Source organism: Thalassophryne amazonica, chromosome 23 (genome assembly GCF_902500255.1).
Source record: "Thalassophryne amazonica chromosome 23, fThaAma1.1, whole genome shotgun sequence".
In the NCBI taxonomy this organism is placed as follows: Eukaryota; Metazoa; Chordata; class Actinopteri; order Batrachoidiformes; family Batrachoididae; genus Thalassophryne; species Thalassophryne amazonica.
The window spans coordinates 33,467,517-33,491,631 of record NC_047125.1 but is presented as its reverse complement, the minus strand read 5'-3'; the positions used below and the strand labels follow the sequence as shown (position 1 = coordinate 33,491,631).

At 39.5% G+C, this 24,115-nt stretch overlaps 1 protein-coding gene across 1 annotated transcript; it reads left to right on the top strand.

Annotated features, from left to right (window-relative positions):
- The first annotated feature begins 612 nt into the window (after positions 1-612).
- LOC117505278 (ventral anterior homeobox 2-like) lies at positions 613-23,080 on the top strand. Its single transcript, XM_034164893.1, has 3 exons — positions 613-935; positions 4,486-4,673; positions 22,469-23,080. Exons 1-3 carry the CDS (start codon positions 719-721, stop codon positions 22,967-22,969), a joined length of 906 nt encoding a protein of 301 aa, XP_034020784.1. The 5' UTR covers positions 613-718; the 3' UTR covers positions 22,970-23,080.
- Positions 23,081-24,115: the final 1,035 nt, after the last annotated feature.

Here is a 24,115-nt window from a genome sequence, read left to right as displayed (position 1 = left end):
TCTCCGCGCACGCAGCTCCCCCCCCCCCCCCCCCCCAAAAAAAAAAAAAAAACGTGCGCCGAGAACCGACGAATTGTGGACGGCCCTGCGTAGACGGGAAATGACGTCACTAGTTCCTGCCTGCATCGAGTGGACCGAGTGACCACAAATATTATCCTCACGGCAGCACCTCGTCCAGGGTTGGATCGCCGCCCCGCTCAGGCGCGTCAGTCCGAAAACAGATTATAAAGATTTGGCGCATCAGTGTAGCAGCTTCCGTTTTTCCCGATATGCCCTTCGCGAAGGGCTCCGATACAGACGCCTTCTGCTAAAAAAAAAAAAAAAAAAACACACACACACACAAAAAACCCTGTTAATATATTCCGACTCTTTCCATCCTGCAGTTTCGGAGAAAGTTGTCCGGCGGTGACCGCCGCCGTGCGTCTTTACGCACCGCCTCTCACCCGGGTTATAGCACTGCGTCACCTCCTCGCTCCCCCTTTTCCACCTCACATCCTCCACGTACTCCCTGGCACCTGCTCCAGCGACAGCCAGGCTCGCTCGGGTTCGTCATGCCGCCACAGTTGAAGCGCGCCACGGTTCCTCCGCGGCACTGCACGGTTCCTCTGTAACTGGATGTATTTGTCATTTTGTGGAGAGGCAGAGAAGGGTATGATCTCCTCGTTTCTGCGCTCACAAAGAGGAGAAGAACTAAAATCTCAGAGCGAAGAACTTGTAGATGTTTGATCAGAGCACGACTATGGGCGATGGGAACCACCGCTGTGGACCCAACACGCTATGTCCCGACCGGATGGAGGCCAAGTGCCGGTCTCCGGTTCAGAGCTCCACGGACACTCCGGGGACATCAGCCTCCACGCCGACGTCCTCCAGCGAAGACGGACACGACAAACTCTTGGGAGTGGATCCTGACTACTGCCGGAGGATCTTAGTGAGGGGTGAGTGAGACAAAAAGCAAGAAAGAGCTTTTATTTAATTTATTTATTTTTTTACAAATGAGAGTTTCGATTTATTTCAAAAAGCTCAACAAGACAAGTCCCAAAGTTTGGGTTAATTGATAAACCTGTTTGCTGAAATGTGAATCAAACTAATGTGACTGAGTCTGGTAAGGGTTTGGTTGATAACCAGCAAAAAAATAAAAAATAAATAAATAAATAAAAAAAGGTAACAAAGGGGGCTGGAGAATGAAATAAAAGAAATGAAAACCAAATGACATAAAAAATTTATTAAACCTTCCAAAAACTACAACATCAAAAAGCTACTCGACTTATGACACACCTACAGGAAGAAAAGAGATAAATTTAAACAAAAATGAGAGTAGTTTCTCTCATTTTAACGGCCAAATACTGGATCAATTGTGGCCCAAGCTTTGTTTCCATGGAAACGTGCGAAACGACAGGTGGATCAGCAGCAGGAACAATCAATTATTTGTCCCTAAAAATGTTTTACACATATGTCAGCAAAAGTTTGCTTTTTTATATATATATATATATATATATATATATATATATATATATATATATATATATATATATATATATGTATATATGTATGTATGTCTGTTATCACCCTGTAGATTAATTCTGTTAAAGTGAACAAAATATCTTTTAAAAGCAATAAAAGGCCACAAATGTGAGGCAAAAGATCTGTGTGTTTGTGTGTGCCAACTTTATGTTCAGGCGTGAGGATAATATTTAGTTTATTATAACGAGTGTCCACACCCTCCTGCAGGAGGCCAGAATGAACGAGTGAAATCAAGTTTCAAATAAATAAACATAAAGAAGAAAAACGCACAGCTGAACCTGCACTAAAGGAACAGTCAATACGATGTTAGTGCTTTTCTTATAGTGTTTTTATTTAATAGATGCTTATAAACAGCTTTAAGCGTTTATGTTCACGGGCTGCAGAAACAAAAATGACGAAAAACTAAAAAAAAAAAAGTTATGCTGCACTTGTTTAGGACGTGTGGCTGAAATAAAACTGCTCTACTACATATAGAGTATTGAATATTTCTGCAGCGTATAGTCCTAAACTCAAAAATGTATTTAAAAAAAAATTCAACAAATGCGTTCAAGGACAATATAAAAGTTGTCCTGTTTGGTTTATTAACATTTTCAAGCAATTAAACAAAATATCCTCCTGCAGCTTCGTGCAAAGTCAAAGCACAGAGATACACAGTGGACAAAGGATGAAAATATTTTCACTGTTTATTATTTATATATGTAAAAAAAAATCAAATAAATGAAAGAGGACAAATGCGCAAAAAGGAGAGAATTTACGTACAGTTTCCTGATGAACCTTCAGCAAATTCTAATACTGAATGCAAATGAACATATATCTTCATATATGAATACATGTGTGTGATTTGAGTTGTGGTGGAGCCTTGAAGAGTGAAGTCTCCCTGTGAACACGTGAGATGTGGGTCAGTTTGGCCAGAGACGCGTCCGCCCGCGGTGCAGCTGAGCCTGGATGCTCTGCGGGGTCACGGAGAGGTCAGCAGGCCGATGCACACGGCGCGCACGCGCGCTCTCTCACTTCCCATTTTGCGTATTTCCGTCACACAGATTAGACTTTTATTGATTGTTGACTTATTTATTTATGTATTTAAATGCGAGACGCGCAGAGGAGCGTCTGGCGCAAAGATGGAAACCTCAGGCTTTAATCTAATTTAATTTTTTTTGTGCTGATTCGAACCAAACGCAGCAGAACGTCACAGAGTGTCGACGAAGCCGCTCCAGCTCAGGGTTTGGTTCACAAAAATTATGACTGCAACATAAACTCACAGAGTTCCTGGTGGAAGTTGGGTTCGTTCACTTTTGTTTCATGTTTAATTCACAGCTTTTCATATTTTAATGTGCTGCGTGTTTCATGAGCTCAAACTCGCGGACAAACAGGAGCTCGTGCTCGCTGCTCTCACTGGTGCGATAAAAACAAATGTTTGTTGGAGGAGGAGGTTCGAATCCCGCTCATACTGCCTGTCTGTGTCCTTGGAGCGTTAACTCACACTGACTCAGTTCACCCAGATGGACCTGGGGACCGACCCGTCCTGGGAAAGGAACCCTGTGTCAGTTACAGCTTTATTAAAATAACGTCTTCGTGCTTTTATTTTAGCTCAGTTCAATCATTTGGACGAATATGTGCACTGATGTATTTATAATATTTCAAATTACTACTTAACTTTCAATTTGCTGTATTTCTTCCAAATATTAACTTCTAGAGGTACAAATTATTTTACACATACCACTGTTTTAGTTTATACAATGCATATTTTTTAATCTAGAACGTGTTTTTGTTTTAAATGATAAAGGGATGATTTTATTACACTTTCTCAAACATTTGGGTTAAATGATGCACTTTTTTCATGTGAACGAACCACAAACTGCGTATTTTCATTTCGTTTACTTCACACGGCTGTTTTAGTTTTCTTTGATCCAAATTTAAAAGACGTTTTAGTTTCTTAAAGCGGTCACGCAGAATAACTGCACCAAAAACGTTATTTTTGTTTTAGTAAAAGTTTTTTTTTAAAGTTAAACTTATTGTAAATATCGTTTTTTATGCAGTACCGCGCAAAATGATTTTGTTACGTTTAATGTGCCAATAAACGGATTAAAATACAATGAAAAGTTGTGTTTATAGTGTCCTGCACCAGACTGTCCACCTAATAAATACACATATACAAAATACAGCTTTTAAAATTTTTATTTGAAAAATGAGATTTGTAATTTCATAAGTAATTACTTTTTTCCTTTGTGTGTGTGTATATGTGTGTGTCTGTGCGAGAGAGAGTTTGTGTGTAAAAATCACATTTTTGTTGAAATGTTTGAATATTTCAAAAAAAAAAAAAAAAAAAAAAAAAATATATATATATATATATATATAGATAGATAGATAGATAGACCATCGTATCGGTACTGTGCTGTTACCCAGGTCTTTTAGTTCTGAGGTCTCCAGTTCCCGAGCAAACTATTATTTCTTAATTAATTAATGGAGACAATAATCAACAGGTTAATCAATTAGGTGTTTCATCCTATTTAAAAAAAAAAAGGTGAAAAATGTTGATTAATGTTTTCCAGAGTCCAGTATGATACAATCAGATGTCTTGTTTTGTCCATCAGGTTATTGCCGGATAGGAGTGAAGAAACTAATAAAATAAACCAGAAAATATTCGCATTTAACAAGCTGAAATCAGAGAAGACTCAAAATTATTAATCGATTAGCAAAATAGCTGTTAATTAGTCAATTAATCATTGCAGACATTTTTAAATATTTAAATTCAATAACCTAAAAAGTCATTTTTTATTATGTATTTCAGCCAATCAGTGTGCACCTGCAATTTGCAAACATTCGCGCAGAACCGTCATTATGAACACGTTCCTCTCTCGTGATTTATGTCTTGCTGTGATTCCACATGGATTAAAATAAATAAATAAATCAAACAATCTATAAAGGTGCTTTGATGTTGATGGTGCGTGTTGTCCTCGTGCACAGATGCCAAAGGAACCATCCGGGAGATCGTGCTGCCCAAAGGTCTGGACCTGGACCGGCCCAAGCGCACGCGCACGTCGTTCACGGCGGAGCAGCTGTACCGGCTCGAGCTCGAGTTCCAGCGGTGCCAGTACGTGGTGGGGCGCGAGCGCACCGAGCTCGCGAGACAGCTCAACCTGTCCGAGACCCAGGTGAGACCCCCACGTGACCACCGGCAGAGGATAAAAAAAAAAAAAAAAAAAAAAAAAATCAAATCAAACTTCTTGTTGAAACATAAGTTTGAAACGTGAGACTTCGGAACCAAACCCCGGTAAGAGCAGTACCGGTACGATCTCGGTAACACAATAAATAATTTATAGGTAATAATTTATAAGTTTTTCTGTCTGCTGTCCGAGAAACCCTACTTTCAGTGTTGATTCTTTAATGCTCTGGCTCCGCCCCTTTATTTGGCTCCACCTTCAAATGAAAAAGAAATTTAATCTCATTTTATTAGTTAAAAAAATACTGCAGCCAGCAAAAGTTTTGATTTGCTGCCTGATTCATAATTCATTCACTGTCCCATTTTAGTTGTGATATTCAAACGTCATAGCCTATAAGCTATATCAATATAAGAGTTTTGACGTCACATCTGCAGCTACTTTATCATTAAAAAAATTGAAAATAAAAAAGTGCGGTTTTATTTATGACAGTGAGCCATAACTTATCCTATAAATACTTTTCAGTTGTGAAATATATCAGATTTGAAATCAAAGTAGACTTTTAATATTTCATCATGCTGTCTGGCCAAAAATAAATAAATAAATAAATAAATAAAAAATCATGTGGACGAATCAATCTGACTGCATTAACAGCAACGTGTTGTCACTCGCTGCATTATTTTTTAACATTTTATTTATTTATTTATTTTTGGCGCACTCCTGTGACCAAAGAATGTATTTTTTAATTTTTTAATTTTTTCTGGTCTCATCTCATCCACAAGCGCCTCGTTTCTTGTATTCCTTCCAGGACTCACCGTGTATAGCTCTTAAATTATCACCTTATATATTCTTGTTTCACATGTGTTTATGTTTAAAAATGGGCGTGTTGAGGGCGGGGCATGAGGCTGATATGCGTGCGCACGTGACTAATAACGAGAACACTACTTACAGGTGCGCGCAGCACAGTTTTATACATCACATTTTTATTTAATTCTATTTATTTATTTATTTATTTTTATTAGGGCATTTTCATTTAAACTGGCATAAAATTTCTCCAAACATTTTTAAAATGTCAGAGCAGGAAAAGAACATGACATGTTTGTGCTTTTGCATGTTTTAAAGGAACCATAAAGTAGTCTGGTAATTTTGAAGCGTATCATGATATTTGGTTCCAGATTGTCTCATCTGCAGCTTTTTTTTTTTTTTTTTAATTGATAGCATGCTTTTATTTTTTTTACATAAGGTGAACCATAAGGCACAGCTGGAGTTAATAATGGCACCGTTCCATTTAGGAGAGTCAGTCCTGCACTGTACCAGCACAATGAGTTGGTGAAATGGAACTGAGCCATTTAAAATTAGTATGTGAGCCACGTTCATTACTTCATTTAAAGTAAATTGTTTCTACTGTTGATTCAACATTTTGAAAAAAAAGTAGCCTATTTCATTCACCTTAATTTAATATTGAATTTTGGTCATTTCAGCAATAATAATTAAACAAATCATTATCTTAGATGCCTTTAAAAAACTAGCCATTCTATGTTATTATTGATGATAGAATTTTGAACAATAGATTCATAATTGTTTCAATATTCATCCAGTTGGTGATTTTTTTTTTTTTGTAATTTTATAATTTGATTAATTCTGCTGTTTTCATTAAATGTTTGATTGTTTATCAGACACAGTTTCCTTTTTTGTGTACTGAAATAGGTTCACATATCACACGATTTTCTCCCGCCTGGAATATAAAATACAGACAATAAAATATACTAATTTTCAACATTCTCAAACCATTATGCTTTATTTGGCTCCAGACAAATTAAGATGAACAATAAAATAAAAATGTTATTTATATGTTTGTTGTTTGTAGATTTGCATGCAAAAACATGGGTCCCTCGATGCAAAACTTATTATTATTATTATTATTATTATTAATTACTTCAAATGAGAAACAGGTGTAGGTAAAGCATGCAGTATCAGGAGGTCCTGGACTGGAACTTCAATAACATTAGTTTACAATCTTAAAATAAGCAGCAAGCCAACATCACCTCAGTGTTTCCTGGAATAAATGTTGTTTATTCCAAGTCAATACAGCATTAATATGCTAAAATTAATTAATGTATAACCACTTTATTCTCATTTATAGACAATATGGACCTTTTTATTCCCCTGATATGATTAATGAAATTTCAAATGCTGTCATGTGTTTAGACGTGTAGGATGTGACTGAATGAATCAAAACGTTTATTTATTTACATGTCTCTTGAGTGCACCTAAAACTACAATGACAATAAAGCAACTTATTAACTTGAACCCAGAGTATTATATGGAGTACAGCAAAATAAACCAATAAGAAATGGAAAAATGATGGTTTAATATTTTTTATTTTATATTATATTACACAAGTGTTTTGTTAATTATTGAATTATTGCATAAACCTTTCCAATTTTTCAAATATTTTTATTTGCTGTTTTAACAAAGGTGCAAATGTGTCGTAGCATACTTCAAATTTTGCATGCAATCACCTTTGTCATGTTAAACAAATAAATGCACAAATAAATGAAGTGTGAGCATTGCTGACATTTTATTGATCAAATTTGCTTTTGCCATGCTAATGTGGCTAAGATTTAAAATTAAAATACAGCTGTTCAATTGCATTTTTGTTAATAATTTTAAAAACAGCATCTTTTTAACTGCATTTGCACACAATAAAATTGCACTTGATGAATGAAATTTGGGCAGATTGTAATAAATAAATCAAAAAGTAGGTGCGGCTGGGGCTCATTCTGCAGCCTGTGGAAAAACAAAAAGAGTGAGTTTCTTTGTGCGACAGGTTTTTAGAGGCTGATGCCTTTTGGGAGCGCCGTGGCCATCGCTGCGCTCACACTGTCACAGTGAGGTCTGAAAGGAGTGTCTGAAACGTGTCTGACCTTCAGCTGACAATCAAATGGAAATCAAAGTCGTGCTGTACGTATAATAGAGTGAATTATTAAACCCACCTTCACTGGAGTTCCTTAAAGCTGCGCTCCATTCAAGCAGCTTTTAAGATGATCGAAAAGCTTTTAGGCATTAATGCTGTTTAAAAAAAGTAAAGTCTTTTATTAACTGCTGTTTCTGGTCTTTACAAGATTTTAAGCAAATGTGCCATTCAAGGGTAGAACCACACAAAACAAGACAGAAATGGAAGCTGTAAAACTGTGAGATCTTTATGTCACAGCTCTCAGGGCTCTTTATTTTTATTTCAGCTCTCAGGTTTCACATGGGCCTCTTTTTATTCCACATATTAAGATTTATTTTGATTTTCATTCCCACATTAAACCACACAGCTTTTAAAAGCACATCCATTAGAGCAAAGTGTGACTATCTATCTATCTATCTATCTATCTATCTATCTATCTATCTATCTATCTATCTATCTATCTATCTATCTATCTATCTATCTATCTATCTATCTATCTATCTATCTATCTATCTATCTATCTATCTATCTATCTATCTATCTATCTATCTATCTATCTATCTATCTATCTATCTATCTATCTATCTATCTATCTATCTATCTATCGTATTAAAGTAAACATATTTATGCATTTAAAAATAAGATTCTGTGTCACATTCATTGGATTATTAAAAAAATAGAAAGATGCATTTAAAAAATGACAAATATTCTCACTTATGTTTTTTTTTCCCCCCTCAAATCAGAAACAATAAGAGCTCCAATTCAGCCACGTGTACGTGAAGCTGAACACTGAGGAAGGAGAAAATGACTTGTACTGATAGGCGAGACAAAGCTGAAAAAGATGTGCAGCAGGTTTGGGTGATAACGGATGCAGGAGGCAATGTGCTGAGTAGAGAGGAGAGTGTGTTGTGGTGGAGGGAGTATTTTGAGGAGCTGATGAAGGTATTGGAAAGAGTAATGGAAGGTAACACTTTCATCCTGAGAATGAGCACTACAGATGCAGTGTTTACTCTGAGAGTACTGATGGAGAGGTACAGAGAAGGCCAGAAGGAGTTACATTTTGTGTTTGTGTATTTGGAGAGACCTTATGCAGGGTGCCAAGAGAAGAGTTGTGGTATTGTATGAGGAAGTCTGGAGTGGCAGAGGAGTATGTGAGGGTAGTGCAGCACATGTACAAGGACAGTGTGACAGCAGTGAAATGGGCAGTAGGATAACACTCATTCAAGGTGGAGATGGGATTACACCAAGGATCAGCTCTGAGTCTTTTCTTGTTTGCAATGGTGATGGACAGGTTGACAGATGTCATCAGACAGAAGCCTCCATGGATTATAATGTTGCAGATGACATTGTGATCTGTAGCGAGAGTAGAGAGCAGGTTGATTTGCCTGGAAATGTGGAGATATGCTCTGGAGAGAAGAGGAATGAAAGTCAGTATAGGAACAAGACTGAGTCCATGTGTGTGAATGAGAGGGAGCCCAGTGGAATAGTGCAGTTCCAAGGAGTAGAAGTGGTAAAAGTAGATGAGTTTAAATACTTGAGTCCAACTGTCCAAAGTAATGGAGAGTGTGGTAGAGAGGTGAAGAAGAGAGTGGAGTGGGTGGAGAAATTTGTGGTTGCAGGAGTGATTTGTGGTTGAAGAATATCAGCAAGAGTGAAGGAGAAAGTCTACAAGTCAGTATAGTGAGACCAGCTATGGTGGATGGCTTAGAGACGGTGGCACTAACAAAAAGACAGGAGGTGGAGCTGAAGATGTTACTATTCTCTTTTGGAGTGATGAAGATGGACAGGATTTGGAATGAACATATCAGAGGGACAGCTCAGGTGGGATGGTTTGGAGACAAAGTCAGAGAGGAGAGACTGAGATGGGTTGGACATGTGCAGAGGAGGGACTCAGGGTATATAGGGAGAAGGATGCAGGTGGTTGGTGAGACAGAGGAAGACACAGAGGACAGGGTGAGATGGAGACAATTGATCTTCTTGGCGCCCCCAGTGGGAGGAGTCGAAAAAAGGGGAAAAGTGAACTTTGCAGTTATTTGCAGGTTTTTAAAAAAGATTTTTAATAAAGCATGATCTTTAAATATAATATTTTATGAGGCATATTTCTCTTTTCTTTTTTTCTTTCTTGTAAAGTGGGTGGTTGGGATGATAAATGTTAAATGATGGTTGATTGATTTGCAAATCTTACTCGAAAGTAGCATCGCAACTAGACAATTAGGATTATACTATCCTAAAAAATTACAAAAACTTTCTTAAAAAATCATTCGAGGACACCTGGAATAAATGCGCATTAAACTTTAAAAACGCCTAAGATGTGGCTGATTAATTTCTCTTTTTTTGTCATAAACATTCACATTTGACATAATTTATACAAAAATAACGCTCACGATTCGCTTTTTTCCGTGCATCATATAGACATTATTTCCGCAGCTTTATTGCGTCACGACCCGCTTTAAATTTCCATTGACGCGCGCGATTATCTCTTCAATAAATAATCAATACCTGCATTCCTGAGTAGCTAATCAGTCACCACCACGCAGAGCCTTCACCCGTTCGTCCCGACAGGTGGCTCCCCGCTACCGGGAAAGCAGCGGCAGGCGCGTGCGTGAGGCGCGCGCACACATGGAACGGTCCGCTCCGATATTTTGGGATCTTTTTGTTTATTTATTTATTTTTTTTATTTTGAAGGTATGTTCAAACTGTTAATCTCGACAGATATCAAATTAAAAAATTCACTGCACACGTCTTGGAAAAGCTGTTGGAACGTAATTTATGTCGTCATAGTCAAAATGATAAATTTTGATCTGCGTGACCCGAAAAGATTTGCTGAGGGGCTTTGTTGTGATATTGTGCTGTTGTTAATTATGTTCTGAAGAAACTGTTTCAAATGATATTATTTTTATGTTATATTTATATTTCAAATTGAAATATCAGCGGTTATATTTCAAATAGCGGTTATATTTCAAATATCAGTGGTTATGTTTCAAATGTCAGTTTTTAGATGTCAAATATTCACTGTCACAGTTCTCTATGTTAATAAACAGACACTTTGGGCCCTATCTTGACAGCCATAAATGCACAACTTAATTTTTTTCTATTTACAGGTACATAATCTGTCCAAAGTCAGGTGAAAGGAGCAAAGTCATTACGTTTAATCAGTCATAGACACGTTTTAGGTGTAAGTTGAATTGTAATAATCAGTCCTGAGTGATGACACCCGACACATTATCATTTAGATGATGAAACCAAGTGAGAGTTTCTCTGGTGAGGAAATGGGTGTGTGCACAAAGTGTCCAATCATGTGAGCACATCATTTACATGACCAGTCACCAAAGCTCCCTGAGGTGAAGCAGATGAGTGCATCATGCAACATCACCTCAGTCTCTGTCAACCCGACCTGCAGAAAGTCCTCACCGCTGATTTTCAGTGGCCAGACTCGTCTTGGTGCTCCTTGTCTGCAAACTCAAACAAAAAACAGAAATAGCACAAAAAATATGGCATCAAGTCTTTTCAATCAAAAAATTGCAAAAAAGAAAAAAAATTGCTTCAGAGTTTATTGGTGATTCCCCCCCCCCGTCTTTATAGATCTACACGTTGCCACCGCAGGCTGAGATCACGTCGGTCTACGTGCACTGAATGTGCGTGTTGTTCTCTATTACGCCGTAGACAGACGGCGTCTGGGCTGTGCACGACCGGCCACAGAGTGCATGTGTGCAGATGCTGCACAGCAGCAGCAGACAAAACAATGCCAGATTGTCCAAACATTCATTGTCTCAACAGAGCCGGGAAGAACCGCAGACAGGACAGACATTTGAGCATCCAGAGGGACACATGCTGCACTTGTGCTTTCAATTCGTAATGTCTGGACTTCATTTTAAAGAAACAAGCTCCTTCCTCTTCTTCTGTGGTGATTGGAAGTGAGCGCATTGTGCACAGAATGGGAACATTTCTTCATTTGGTCCAGTGCAAGACTTCAGCCATGACACGCGGATTACCTAAGCACCTGATTGTCATGGCGATGCCCCATGTGAAGGTATCAAAGTGGACCTTTACGTCTCTGAGAACAAGAGATGCATGGAAGTATCACCTCATCTTTAGAGTCTTGGTTCCTGTCTTAGTGTGTGGTCTGGTTGTCGCGACTTGCGACATCAGCACATTCTCCCTGACCAGACGTGACCCGTTACGTTAATAGTTCTTTAGTAAAATCACTAACTGGGTAACCTGATGTTTCAAATCAAATCAATTTTATTTATATAGCGCCAAATCACAACAAACAGTTGCCCCAAGGCGCTTTATATTATAAGGCAAAAGCCATACAATAATTACAGAAAAACCCCAAAGGTCAAAACGACCCCCTGTGAGCAAGCACTTGGCGACAGTGGGAAGGAAAAACTCCCTTTTAACAGGAAGAAACCTCCAACAGAACCAGGCTCAGGGAGGGGCAGTCTTCTGTTGGGACTGGTTGGGGCTGAGGGGAGAGAATCAGGAAAAAGACATGCTGTGGAGGGGAGCAGAGATCAATCACTAATGATTAAATGCAGAGTGGTGCATACAGAGCAAAAAGAGAAGAAACACTCAGTGCATCATGGGAACCCCCCAGCAGTCTAAGTCTATAGCAGCATAACTAAGGGATGGTTCAGGGTCACCTGATCCAGCCCTAACTATAAGCTTTAGCAAAAAGGAAAGTTTTAAGCCTAATCTTAAAAGTAGAGAGGGTGTCTGTCTCCCTGATCTGAATTGGGAGCTGGTTCCACAGGAGGAGCCTGAAAGCTGAAGGCTCTGCCTCCCATTCTACTCTTACAAACCCTAGGAACTACAAGTAAGCCTGCAGTCTGAGAGCGAAGCGCTCTATTGGGGTGATATGGTACTATGAGGTCCCTAAGATAAGATGGGACCTGATTATTCAAAACCTTATAAGTAAGAAGAAGAATTTTAAATTCTATTCTAGAATTAACAGGAAGCCAATGAAGAGAAGCCGATATGGGTGAGATATGCTCTCTCCTTCTAGTCCCTGTCAGTACTCTAGCTGCAGCATTTTGAATTAACTGAAGGCTTTTCAGGGAACTTTTAGGACAACCTGATAATAATGAATTACAATAGTCCAGCCTAGAGGAAATAAATGCATGAATTAGTTTTTCAGCATCACTCTGAGACAAGACCTTTCTAATTTTAGAGATATTGCGCAAATGCAAAAAGCAGTCCTACATATTTGCTTAATATGCGCATTAAAGGACATATCCTGATCAAAAATGACTCCAAGATTTTTCACAGTATTACTAGAGGTCAGGGTAATGCCATCCAGAGTAAGGATCTGGTTAGACACTATGTTTCTAAGATTTGTGGGGCCAAGTACAATAACTTCAGTTTTATCTGAATTTAAAAGCAGGAAATTAGAGGTCATCCATGTCTTTATGTCTGTAAGACATTCCTGCAGTTTAACTAATTGGTGTGTGTCCTCTGGCTTCATGGATAGATAAAGCTGGGTATCATCTGCGTAACAATGAAAATTTAAGCAATGCTTTCTAATAATACTGCCTAAGGGAAGCATTTATAAAGTGAATAAAATTGGTCCTAGCACAGAACCTTGTGGAACTCCATAATTAACCTTAGGCTGTGAAGACGACCCCCTATTTACATGAACAAATTGTAATCTATTAGATAAATATGATTCAAACCACCGCAGCACAGTGCCTTTAATACCTATGGCATGCTCTAATCTCTGTAATAAAATTTTATGGTCAACAGTATCAAAAGCAGCACTGAGGTCTAACAGGACAAGCACAGAGATGAGTCCATTGTCTGAGGCCGTAAGAAGATCATTGGTAACCTTCACTAATGCTGTTTCTGTACTATGATGAATTCTAAAACCTGACTGAAACTCTTCAAATAGACCATTCCTCTGCAAATGATCAGTTAGCTGTTTTACAACTACCCTTTCAAGAATTTTTGAGAGAAAAGGAAGGTTGGAGATTGGCCTATAATTAGCTAAGATAGCTGGGTCAAGTGATGGCTTTTTAAATAATGGTTTAATTACTGCCACCTTAAAAGCCTGTGGTACATAGCCAACTAATAAAGATAGATTGATCATATTTAAGATCAAAGCATTAATTAATTGTAGGGCGTCCTTGAGCAGCCTGGTAGGAATGGGGTCTAATAGACATGTTGATGGTTTGGATGAAGTAACTAATGAAAATAACTCAGACAGAACAATTGGAGAGAAAGAGTCTAACCAAATATCAGCATTACGGAAAGCAGCCAAAGATAACGATATGTCTTTGGGATGGTTATGAGTAATTTTTTCTCTAATAGTTAAAATTTTATTAGCAAAGAAAGTCATGAGTCATTACTAGTTAAAGTTAAAGGAATACTCGGCTCAATAGAGCTCTGACTCTTTGTCAGCCTGGCTACAGTGCTGAAAAGAAACCTGGGGTTGTTCTTATTTTCTTCAATTAGTGATGAGTAGTAAGATGTCCTAGCTTTACGGAGGGCTTTTTTATAGAGCAACACACTCTTTTTCCAGGCTAAGTGAAGATCTTCTAAATTAGTGAGATGCCATTTCCTCCTCCAACGTACGGGTTATCTGCTTTAAGCTGCGAGTTTGTGAGTTATACCACGGAGTCAGGCACTTCTGATTTAAGGCTCTCTTTTTCAGAGGAGCTACAGCATCCCAAGTTGTGCTCATTGAGGATGTAAAACTATTGACGAGATAATCTAGCTCACTCACAGAGCTTAGGTAGCTGCTCTGCACTGTGTTTGGTATATGGCACTGGAGAACATAACAAGAAGGAATCATGTCCTTAAACCTAGTTACAGCCCTTTCCGAAAGACTTCTACTGTAATGAAACATCCCCATTGCTGGGTAGTCTATTAAAGTAAATGTAAATGTTATTAAGAAATGATCAGACAGAAGGGGGTTTTCAGGGAATATTGTTAGGTCTTCAATTTCCATACCATAAGTCAGAACAAGATCTAAAGTATGGTTAAAGTGGTGGGTGGACTCTTTACATTAGAGCGAAGCCAACTGAGTCTAATAATAGATTAAATGCAGTGTTGAGGCTGTCATTCTCAGCATCATTGTGGATGTTAAAATCGCCCACTATAATGTTTCAAGATGAACAGAATTATGAAAACATGTTCTTTGCTCACATGCAAGTTGAACATATCTGATTTGAAGGCAGCTACATTGTTAATGTTGGCTATGCTACCTAGCTAGCTCGCTTTGTCACTCCATGATAACTACTTCAAGAAAATGTGTTTGTGCTATACAGTCTGCTCTTAAAACTCAATATTCAATAGAACATACAGCAAGGAGGTGTCTGGCATAAATTTATCTGTAAGATGGCGTAATTGTTGGGGCTGGACAGTTGGTGACGTGGCCTTTTGCTCTTGACCTTTCCTAAGGCCACTGTTGCGAGTGTTTAGCTTACATAACATCACTACTGCAGGGTTTATAAGGTTTAATTAGTAAAATAATTAAATGGATTGTTGGCTACCATCAGGTAAAGAAAATATGGTTCAACAAGTCTAACTTTGAGTTGGCTACATATGCTAACTAGCAAAGTCGGTTCACATAGCAACCTATTGTGCTAAGTGGGCTATGCTACCTAGCCAGTCAGGTGGAAAATAATAAATGTAGTGCCCTAAAGTGTAATTTAGTGCTCCAGCTGAGCAGAATTTATAGGATTTGAATGCACAACATAGAGTTGGTGAGCTAATATGTTAGCTGTCATTACTTGTAAAGTTGAGCACATTAACTGTGTTGTGTCATTTTCTGACTAATTGTGTAACACAGCTAAACTGTCAGATTACCTGTTTTGGAGCCGACAGACACCCGTCAGTGTAAATTTAGCAAATGTTTTGCCAAAATTATGAACCAAAGCTACAACAATAGATTTGGGGAAAATGACAATTAAGGCAGCAAAATTCTCAACTAATTTTGCTTTTAAGAAGGTTTTGACACTTATCCAGGGCATGTGATGAAACCCAGTGCTAAATATCATTAATATCACAATGTCGGACTCTGTAGTTTTCTCTGGGCCCCTCCCCAATCTGACCGGGAGTGACATGTTTAGCCGCATGTTCTCCTTGAATTGCTGGCTGTCTGAGTGCTGTCCAAAAAAAAAAAAAAAATGAGGTGGGCTCCATAGATAATTGGCAAAGCTTCTGGGGAAAACCTGGTCTTGTTAGGAGAGACGGCATCCATCCCACTTTGGATGGAGCAGCTCTCATTTCTAGAAATCTGGCCAATTTTCTTAAATCCTCAAACCGTGACTATCCAGGGTTGGGACCAGGAAGCAGAGTTGTAGTCTTACACACCTCTCTGCAGCTTCTCTCCCCCTGCCATCCCCTCATTACCACCCATCCCCCGTAGAGACGGTGCCTGCTCCCAGACCACCAATAACCAGCAAAATCTATTTAAGCATAAAAAGTCAAAAGAAAAATAATGTAGCACCGTCAACTGCACCACAGACTAAAACAGTTAAATGTGGTCTATTAAACATTAGGTCTCTCTCTTCTAAGTCCCTGTTGGTAAATTATATAATAATTGATCAACATATTGATTTATTCTGCCTAACAGAAACCTGGTTACAGCAGGATGAATATGTTAGTTTAAAATGAGTCAACACCCCCGAGTCACACTAACTGTCAGAATGCTCGTAGCACGGGCCGGGGCGGAGGATTAGCAGCAATCTTCCATTCCAGCTTATTAATTAATCAAAAACCCAGACAGAGCTTTGATTCATTTGAAAGCTTGTCTCTTAGTCTTGTCCATCCAAATTGGAAGTCCCAAAAACCAGTTTTATTTGTTATTATCTATCGTCCACCTGGTCGTTACTGTGAGTTTCTCTGTGAATTTTCAGACCTTTTGTCTGACTTAGTGCTTAGCTCAGATAAGATAATTATAGTGGGCGATTTTAACATCCACACAGATGCTGAGAATGACAGCCTCAACACTGCATTTAATCTATTATTAGACTCTATTGGCTTTGCTCAAAAGTAAATGAGTCCACCCACCACTTTAATCATATCTTAGATCTTGTTCTGACTTATGGTATGGAAATAGAAGACTTAACAGTATTCCCTGAAAACTCCCTTCTGTCTGATCATTTTTTAATAACATTTACATTTACTCTGATGGACTACCCAGCAGTAGGGAATAAGTTTCATTACACTAGAAGTCTTTCAGAAAGCGCTGTAACTAGGTTTAAGGATATGATTCCTTCTTTATGTTCTCTAATGCCATATAACAACACAGTGCAGAGTAGCTACCTAAACTCTGTAAGGGAGATAGAGTATCTCGTCAATAGTTTTACATCCTCATTGAAGACAACTTTGGATGCTGTAGCTCCTCTGAAAAAGAGAGCTTTAAATCAGAAGTGTCTGACTCCGTGGTATAACTCACAAACTCGTAGCTTAAAGCAGATAACCCGTAAGTTGGAGAGGAAATGGCGTCTCACTAATTTAGAAGATCTTCACTTAGCCTGGAAAAAGAGTCTGTTGCTCTATAAAAAAGCCCTCCGTAAAGCTAGGACATCTTTCTACTCATCACTAATTGAAGAAAATAAGAACAACCCCAGGTTTCTTTTCAGCACTGTAGCCAGGCTGACAAAGAGTCAGAGCTCTATTGAGCTGAGTATTCCATTAACTTTAACTAGTAATGACTTCATGACTTTCTTTGCTAACAAAATTTTAACTATTAGAGAAAAAATTACTCATAACCATCCCAAAGACGTATCGTTATCTTTGGCTGCTTTCAGTGATGCCGGTATTTGGTTAGACTCTTTCTCTCCGATTGTTCTGTCTGAGTTATTTTCATTAGTTACTTCATCCAAACCATCAACATGTTTATTAGACCCCATTCCTACCAGGCTGCTCAAGGAAGCCCTACCATTATTTAATGCTTCGATCTTAAATATGATTAATCTATCTTTGTTAGTTGGCTATGTACCACAGGCTTTTAAGGTGGCAGTAATTAAACCATTACTTAAAAAGCCATCACTTGACCCAGCTATCTTAGCTAATTATAGGCCAATCTCCAACCTTCCTTTTCTCTCAAAAATTCTTGAAAGGGTAGTTGTAAAACAGCTAACTGATCATCTGCAGAGGAATGGTCTATTTGAAGAGTTTCAGTCAGGTTTTAGAATTCATCATAGTACAGAAACAGCATTAGTGAAGGTTACAAATGATTCTTCTTATGGCCTCGGACAGTGGACTCATCTCTGTGCTTGTTCTGTTAGACCTCAGTGCTGCTTTTGATACTGTTGACCATAAAATTTTATTACAGAGATTAGAGCATGCCATAGGTATTAAGGCACTGCGCTGCGGTGGTTTGAATCATATTTGTCTAATAGATTACAATTTGTTCATGTAAATGGGGAATCTTCTTCACAGACTAAAGTTAATTATGGAGTTCCACAAGGTTCTGTGCTAGGACCAATTTTATTCACTTTATATATGCTTCCCTTAGGCAGTATTATTAGACGGTATTGCTTAAATTTTCATTGTTACGCAGATGATACCCAGCTTTATCTATCCATGAAGCCAGAGGACACCACCAATTAGCTAAACTGCAGGATTGTCTTACAGACATAAAGACATGGATGACCTCTAATTTCCTGCTTTTAAACTCAGATAAAACTGAAGTTATTGTACTTGGCCCCACAAATCTTAGAAACATGGTCTCTAACCAGATCCTTACTCTGGATGGCATTACCCTGACCTCTAGTAATACTGTGAGAAATCTTGGAGTCATTTTGATCAGGATATGTCATTCAAAGCGCATATTAAACAAATATGTAGGACTGCTTTTTGCATTTACGCAATATCTCTAAAATTAGAAAGGTCTTGTCTCAGAGTGATGCTGAAAAACTAATTCATGCATTTATTTCCTCTAGGCTGGACTATTGTAATTCATTATTATCAGGTTGTCCTAAAGTTCCCTAAAAAGCCTTCAGTTAATTCAAAATGCTGCAGCTAGAGTACTGACGGGGACTGGAAGGAGAGAGCATATCTCACCCATATGGCCTCTCTTCATTGGCTTCCTGTTAATTCTAGAATAGAATTTAAAATTCTTCTTCTTACTTATAAGGTTTTTGAATAATCACCCTCTCTACTTTTAAGATTAGGCTTAAAACTTTCCTTTTTGCTAAAGCTTATAGTTAGGGCTGGATCAGGTGACCCTGAACCATCCCTTAGTTATGCTGCTATAGACGTAGACTGCTGGGGGGTTCCCATGATGCACTGTTCTTTCTCTTTTTGCTCTGTATGCACCACTCTGCATTTAATCATTAGTGATCGATCTCTGCTCCCCTCCACAGCATGTCTTTTTCCTGGTTCTCTCCCTCAGCCCCAACCAGTCCCAGCAGAAGACTGCCCCTCCCTGAGCCTGGTTCTGCTGGAGGTTTCTTCCTGTTAAAAGGGAGTTTTTCCTTCCCACTGTAGCCAAGTACTTGCTCACAGGGGGTCGTTTTGACCGTTGGGGTTTTACATAATTATTGTATGGCCTTGCCTTACAATATAAAGCGCCTTGGGGCAACTGTTTGTTGTGATTTGGCGCTATATAAAAAAATTGATTGATTGATTGATTGATTAAAACTGAAACACTTGCAAATATGAGACTGTAAGGAAAATGGTTGAAACCCTGCTGGTCTTCCCGGGGTGGTTGTTAAATGCGTATCACAGCTGAGTGTGGCGGTTTGTGAACATGGGAACACGAACCTGGAGAAGGTGACTGTCGCAGTGGAGAGCATTAAATTGACAGACGATGAGCAAGAGAGGTGGCTTTCATAACAGACTCAGGTACTTTTGTGCTAAGAAGGATTAGATGGCCATAACTACATGCAATTCTGTAAGATGAGGTTAATCCCCAGTTGAACATGGTCAAATATGTGCCGTAACACGACAGAATTAGCTCAAGTCTGGATGGCACATCTGGAAATAGCTGGTGTAGGTTCAGGGGACAAACATCGTAGGCGTTAACGTGTGGCATTGGCCAGAGGAGACATTGTGAGAACGCGCTGGGCGTTCGGTGCCAAATTGGCACAGATGCAGGACATGCTGTTTTTATGAAGCTAATCTTCATTTTTGACATTTTCTTTCCACTTGGATGTGGAGTCAATAAACCCCAAAGGCTGAGTATTTTCATTAATGAGGGAAAGTTATGGGGTCCAATCCAACAAACCTTTGTTTAAACCTGAGCAACGCTCATGCCAACATGTAAATGGTCAAATTTGTACATTTTTTTGTACCTCCATAAAGGCAGATTTCACCGGCAGCAAGGGTAGTTGAAGGCAGAACCAGCAAACATGAGCAAAGTGGGACAATTGGGAAACTCATTACTTGGTGACAGTGGGAGCACCAAGGTATCTGATAGATCACAGAAAGTGTGTAAGACAGCCACCAAGTGCAAGAGTTTAGTTTTACAATCTGTCAGTTTAACTGTTTGTAATTGTATTTCCAGTCAGGCTCAGTGGCAAACACTTCAAATGGCACTGAGTCTATTGGCAGAGTCTGTAGTCTTGGAGTTGGTTGCCAGGATTGGATTGGGGTAAATGCAGAGGACAAATGTCTCTGTGAGGACCAATAAATGCCCATAAATCCATCTGGGATATTATATTTCTCTGGACATTTGTTTGGCTGGTTTACACAATGTATTACTATACTGTACGCTAGCGGTGGAAATATTAGCATATTTACTGAGTTTACGTGGATTCTTCTCTTGATCCATTCCTAATTTGTATTGTACAGTACTTTACCCCCATCTGTAAGCTGGATAAAAGCATCTTCCAAACACTCAAATGTAAAGATGAAGTGTTTGTTTGTGTCTATAGGTGGCAGTATACCTGATCAGAGTGAGCTTGCGTGAATAAACATGGTTCTAATGACCAGTAACACTTAGAGTGAGGAGAAACAATTGAATCTCACAGAAATGGATACTGGCAAGTCTTGACATTTTTTATTGTGGTTGTGATCCATTTTTCATTGTTGTTGTGTGTAATTGTACAAGAAATAATGCAAATAACCTTCAAGAGGGTCCGGATTAAAAAAATGCACCTGGCCAGCTGATACCATTGCAGAGCTGAACAGGTAACCAGAGGTTGACCCAACTGTTTGCTGTTTGTCTCGTCTACACCCCTGTGAGTCCTCTGGTACTGGTTCAAATCACCCGAACAAGTGAGACACTGTTGTGGGTCAGGAGAGGTGTGTATTTCAGTCAAATATGAAAATTGCCTCAGTTTATTAAAAAGAAATTTCTAAGAAGTGAAACCACGCCTTTCCAGGGCAAAGTGCAGTGGAGTAACACGGGTTGAGAGAGGGAGAGATGGGTGCAAATGCAGGTCACGCCAGATCTAGATGTCCCTTAATAATCTCTGGCCCGACTTTGAACCCTCGATCCCATTAAAAAGGATTTACATCCAATAGTGTAGATGTACCAAATGCAGCTTCGCTTTTGTTGTCTTCTAATTTTCCCCTCTAATAAAATTCCTGTAGTACATGAGTAAGCCCCCCCAAAAAAAGTTAGGAAAGCCAGGATGTGAACAGAACTGAAGCCACGCCTCTGTGTGGACAGAAAGGGAACAGATTGGATGGGATTTTTAACCTTCACCAAAGCCAAGTTCTGGAAAGAGTAAATTTGATAATCAGAAGGAAGAAAGGGAACCAGTAGACTTCAAGAGAGAGATCACATCCACTGCATGTCCTATCTGTCTGTCCCCACATCCACAGTGCCTTTGTCTTTTTGTAGTGAGACTTCCAGGTGTTGGTGTTCCACCCTGAGCTCAGTCTCATTATTTGCATCGTTGTCAAGGACGGAAGCTATGATCTCAGTCGCTCAATCTGCTGTCGTCCTTGTCAACGCAGACAAAGTCCGTCCGTAATGTCACAGAAATATAAAATATGCAGAAATGTGTTTCCCTGCTAAGACCTCTTTTTGTTTTGGTCTGTGTTCCGACTGTGGTCACTGATATATCGGAGAGTCCAACTTTTAGTTGCAGCTCCTCGTGGTGATTGAGGACTGTCCCTCCCCAGAGGTGACACTCATCTGGTCATGAGTAATTTCATTAGAACCGCAGAGACTGACTGGGCAGATTACAATTATCGACCCTCACAAACCTGAAGTCATGTTGAAAATGGCTCAATGCTGCTTGATTTTGTGCACAGTCAGTTAGTGGATCCTGGTTTCATTGTCCAGAGTGACACTGCGGGACATGTTGCTCTAATACTGGTTGTGAAGCTGTGGTTATTGATCAAGTGCTTGTGGGAAGTTGTTGGCCGCTGTTGCAACTGCAAGGTCTGTAGAGGGGCCCAGTATGAATCCGGTTGACAGCTGGTAGATTGATGTCCCAGACTTAATCTGCCTCTAGCTCATGGTTAGTCTATATTTCAGGACTTTGCATGCAATGTGGGTGGAAGTTCTGTCATCATGAACACGATAAATGACCCGAGTGAAATGTCTGAGCTCTTTCACAAGACCGTGAATGTGCCAGGGATTCCATTGGGGTCACCAATTAGCAGAGGAACTGGTGTTTCTTGCACAGAGTACCATCCAAAGGAGTCGTATTGCAGATGTTCTTATTTAAATCACGTTTCCGTTCACCAGTGCACCTGCTCTCGGTAGATAGAGACGCTTTACCTTCATAGGTCTAGCATTACTTACCTATATCCCCAATGAAGTCACTACTAGTGACGGTTCCTGCACGTTTTATGACCCAACGATCTGCTGTCAAACATTATTGTGTTGCTTCAGCTCTTAATTTGCTGAGAATGTTGCTGATTTCTGCCACTGATCTTTTTGTGTTTAGTCACTTCTGCTGTTTTCCTGCTTGTGTTGCTACAGGTCAAGGTGTGGTTCCAAAACCGCCGGACGAAACAGAAGAAGGACACGACCAAAGATTCGGACAAACGCTCTTCGTCCACGTCCGAGTCGTTTGCCACCTGTAACATCCTGCGCCTTCTGGAGCAGGGCCGCCTTTTGTCGGGTCCCGTCCCACCGCCCAACTCCATCCTGGGATCCGCGCACCACCACGCAGCAAACGGCTCCCTGCTGAGCAGCGCAGGCGGGGGCTCGTCCAGCTCGCCTGCGATTAGCAACAGCACTCCGCCCACCTCTCTGCCAGAAGGGACGTTCGGGCTGTCGCTGCCTTCGCTGGGGGGCACCTCGCCCTCACCGCGGCTCGGCGTTCCTCCTCCGCACTCTCTGTGCTTCTCCATGCCTCTGCTAGGGGGCGCACATCACGAACTGACATCTGCCTACGGCTGTGGCTCCTCCGCCTTTGAGCCCTACATGCGGCTGGACAGGAAGGAGGCAGATCTTGGCGGGAAAAAGACAGTTTCTTAGATAAAATGTGCTCCGCCTTTTGGGGCCGGGAAGATTGATCTCTTCGCTCTTTGCTGCCTGTGTGACATTCGAGCAGCCGAGGAAGCGAAATTCTCCCTGCGGTCCGAGAAATATGAGAAAGGACAAAGCCGAGGCTTTTTGAAGACGAACCGCTGAGAGGTGACGGAGTGTCATAAAGACAAAGGTGTGATTTTTTTTTTTTTTTTTTTTTTGTAAAACGGCGTGCGTGTATGTTGCGTGAACCCTGGCAGACTTGTGTTCTTTGCAGTAGTTTCAGTGACTCTTCACTTTGTCCAGTGAGTTTGTGTGTGATTTCTCGCTCTTCAGGAATTCATTTACTGTTCAGCAAAACAAAGTTCATAATTGACATATTTAGTTCGGAGGCAAAGGAAAAAAAAAATAATTTTTTTAAATCAAAGAAAGCAATTGTACACTTTTTTTCCAGTATATATTCCTGTAAAAGTTGTCCAATTTAGTTCTTGTGCTTTCACGACATGGAAGAAAAAATAGTTTTTCTTAAAAAGAAAAAAAAAAAGAAGTAACATTTTAGTATCAGTCTGTTTGGTGTCCTGCAGTGGTTTTTGTAAATTCTTTGTGTTTGAAATAATGTGGTATACATTCTGCAGAAATGGTGCAAAAATGCAGGATTATAACATTAAAAAATGGCAAGAAAGAAAAAGAGCTGTGCAAGAAAACTTTTGATTTTTTTCCCCCCAAAGCATTTATGAATGAATGATTTCATGAACTCATTGTGTCATAGTGAGACACAAAACACTTCAAGACTAACAAAAAAATGTTTTAACAGATATGAGTTATTCCATTTGGCATAAGTATAACTGAATAATACAAAAAAAAAAAAAAAACAAGCAATGCACCAGCACCTGTTACATCACATTCAAGTGTTTTTGTTTGTTTGTTTTTGTGCATGTGAAAATGAATGTTACATGGTTGAAAACAGCAATTGCAGTGTCAAACATGGGGGCAGTGCAGCTGCACAGGCAGCAAAAACCTGAGAGCAGAACAAGGAAGTGCAAAGAAATAGAAAATATTAAGTTGGGACAACAACAAAACAAAAATGGCACAAACCTGTCATGACAAATAAAGTGAGTTTGTTCACAGTTGTGTATCTCTGCGGGATCATCTGAG

Excerpts from the sequence above, each read along its gene's own strand:
- LOC117505278 (XM_034164893.1), top strand. The coding sequence starts at position 719 with ATGTTTGATCAGAGCACGACTATGGGCGATGGGAACCACCGCTGTGGA. Across the intron at positions 936-4,485 it reads CCGGAGGATCTTAGTGAGGG|ATGCCAAAGGAACCATCCGG; the intron begins GTGAGTGAGACA and ends CCTCGTGCACAG. Across the intron at positions 4,674-22,468 it reads TCAACCTGTCCGAGACCCAG|GTCAAGGTGTGGTTCCAAAA; the intron begins GTGAGACCCCCA and ends GTGTTGCTACAG.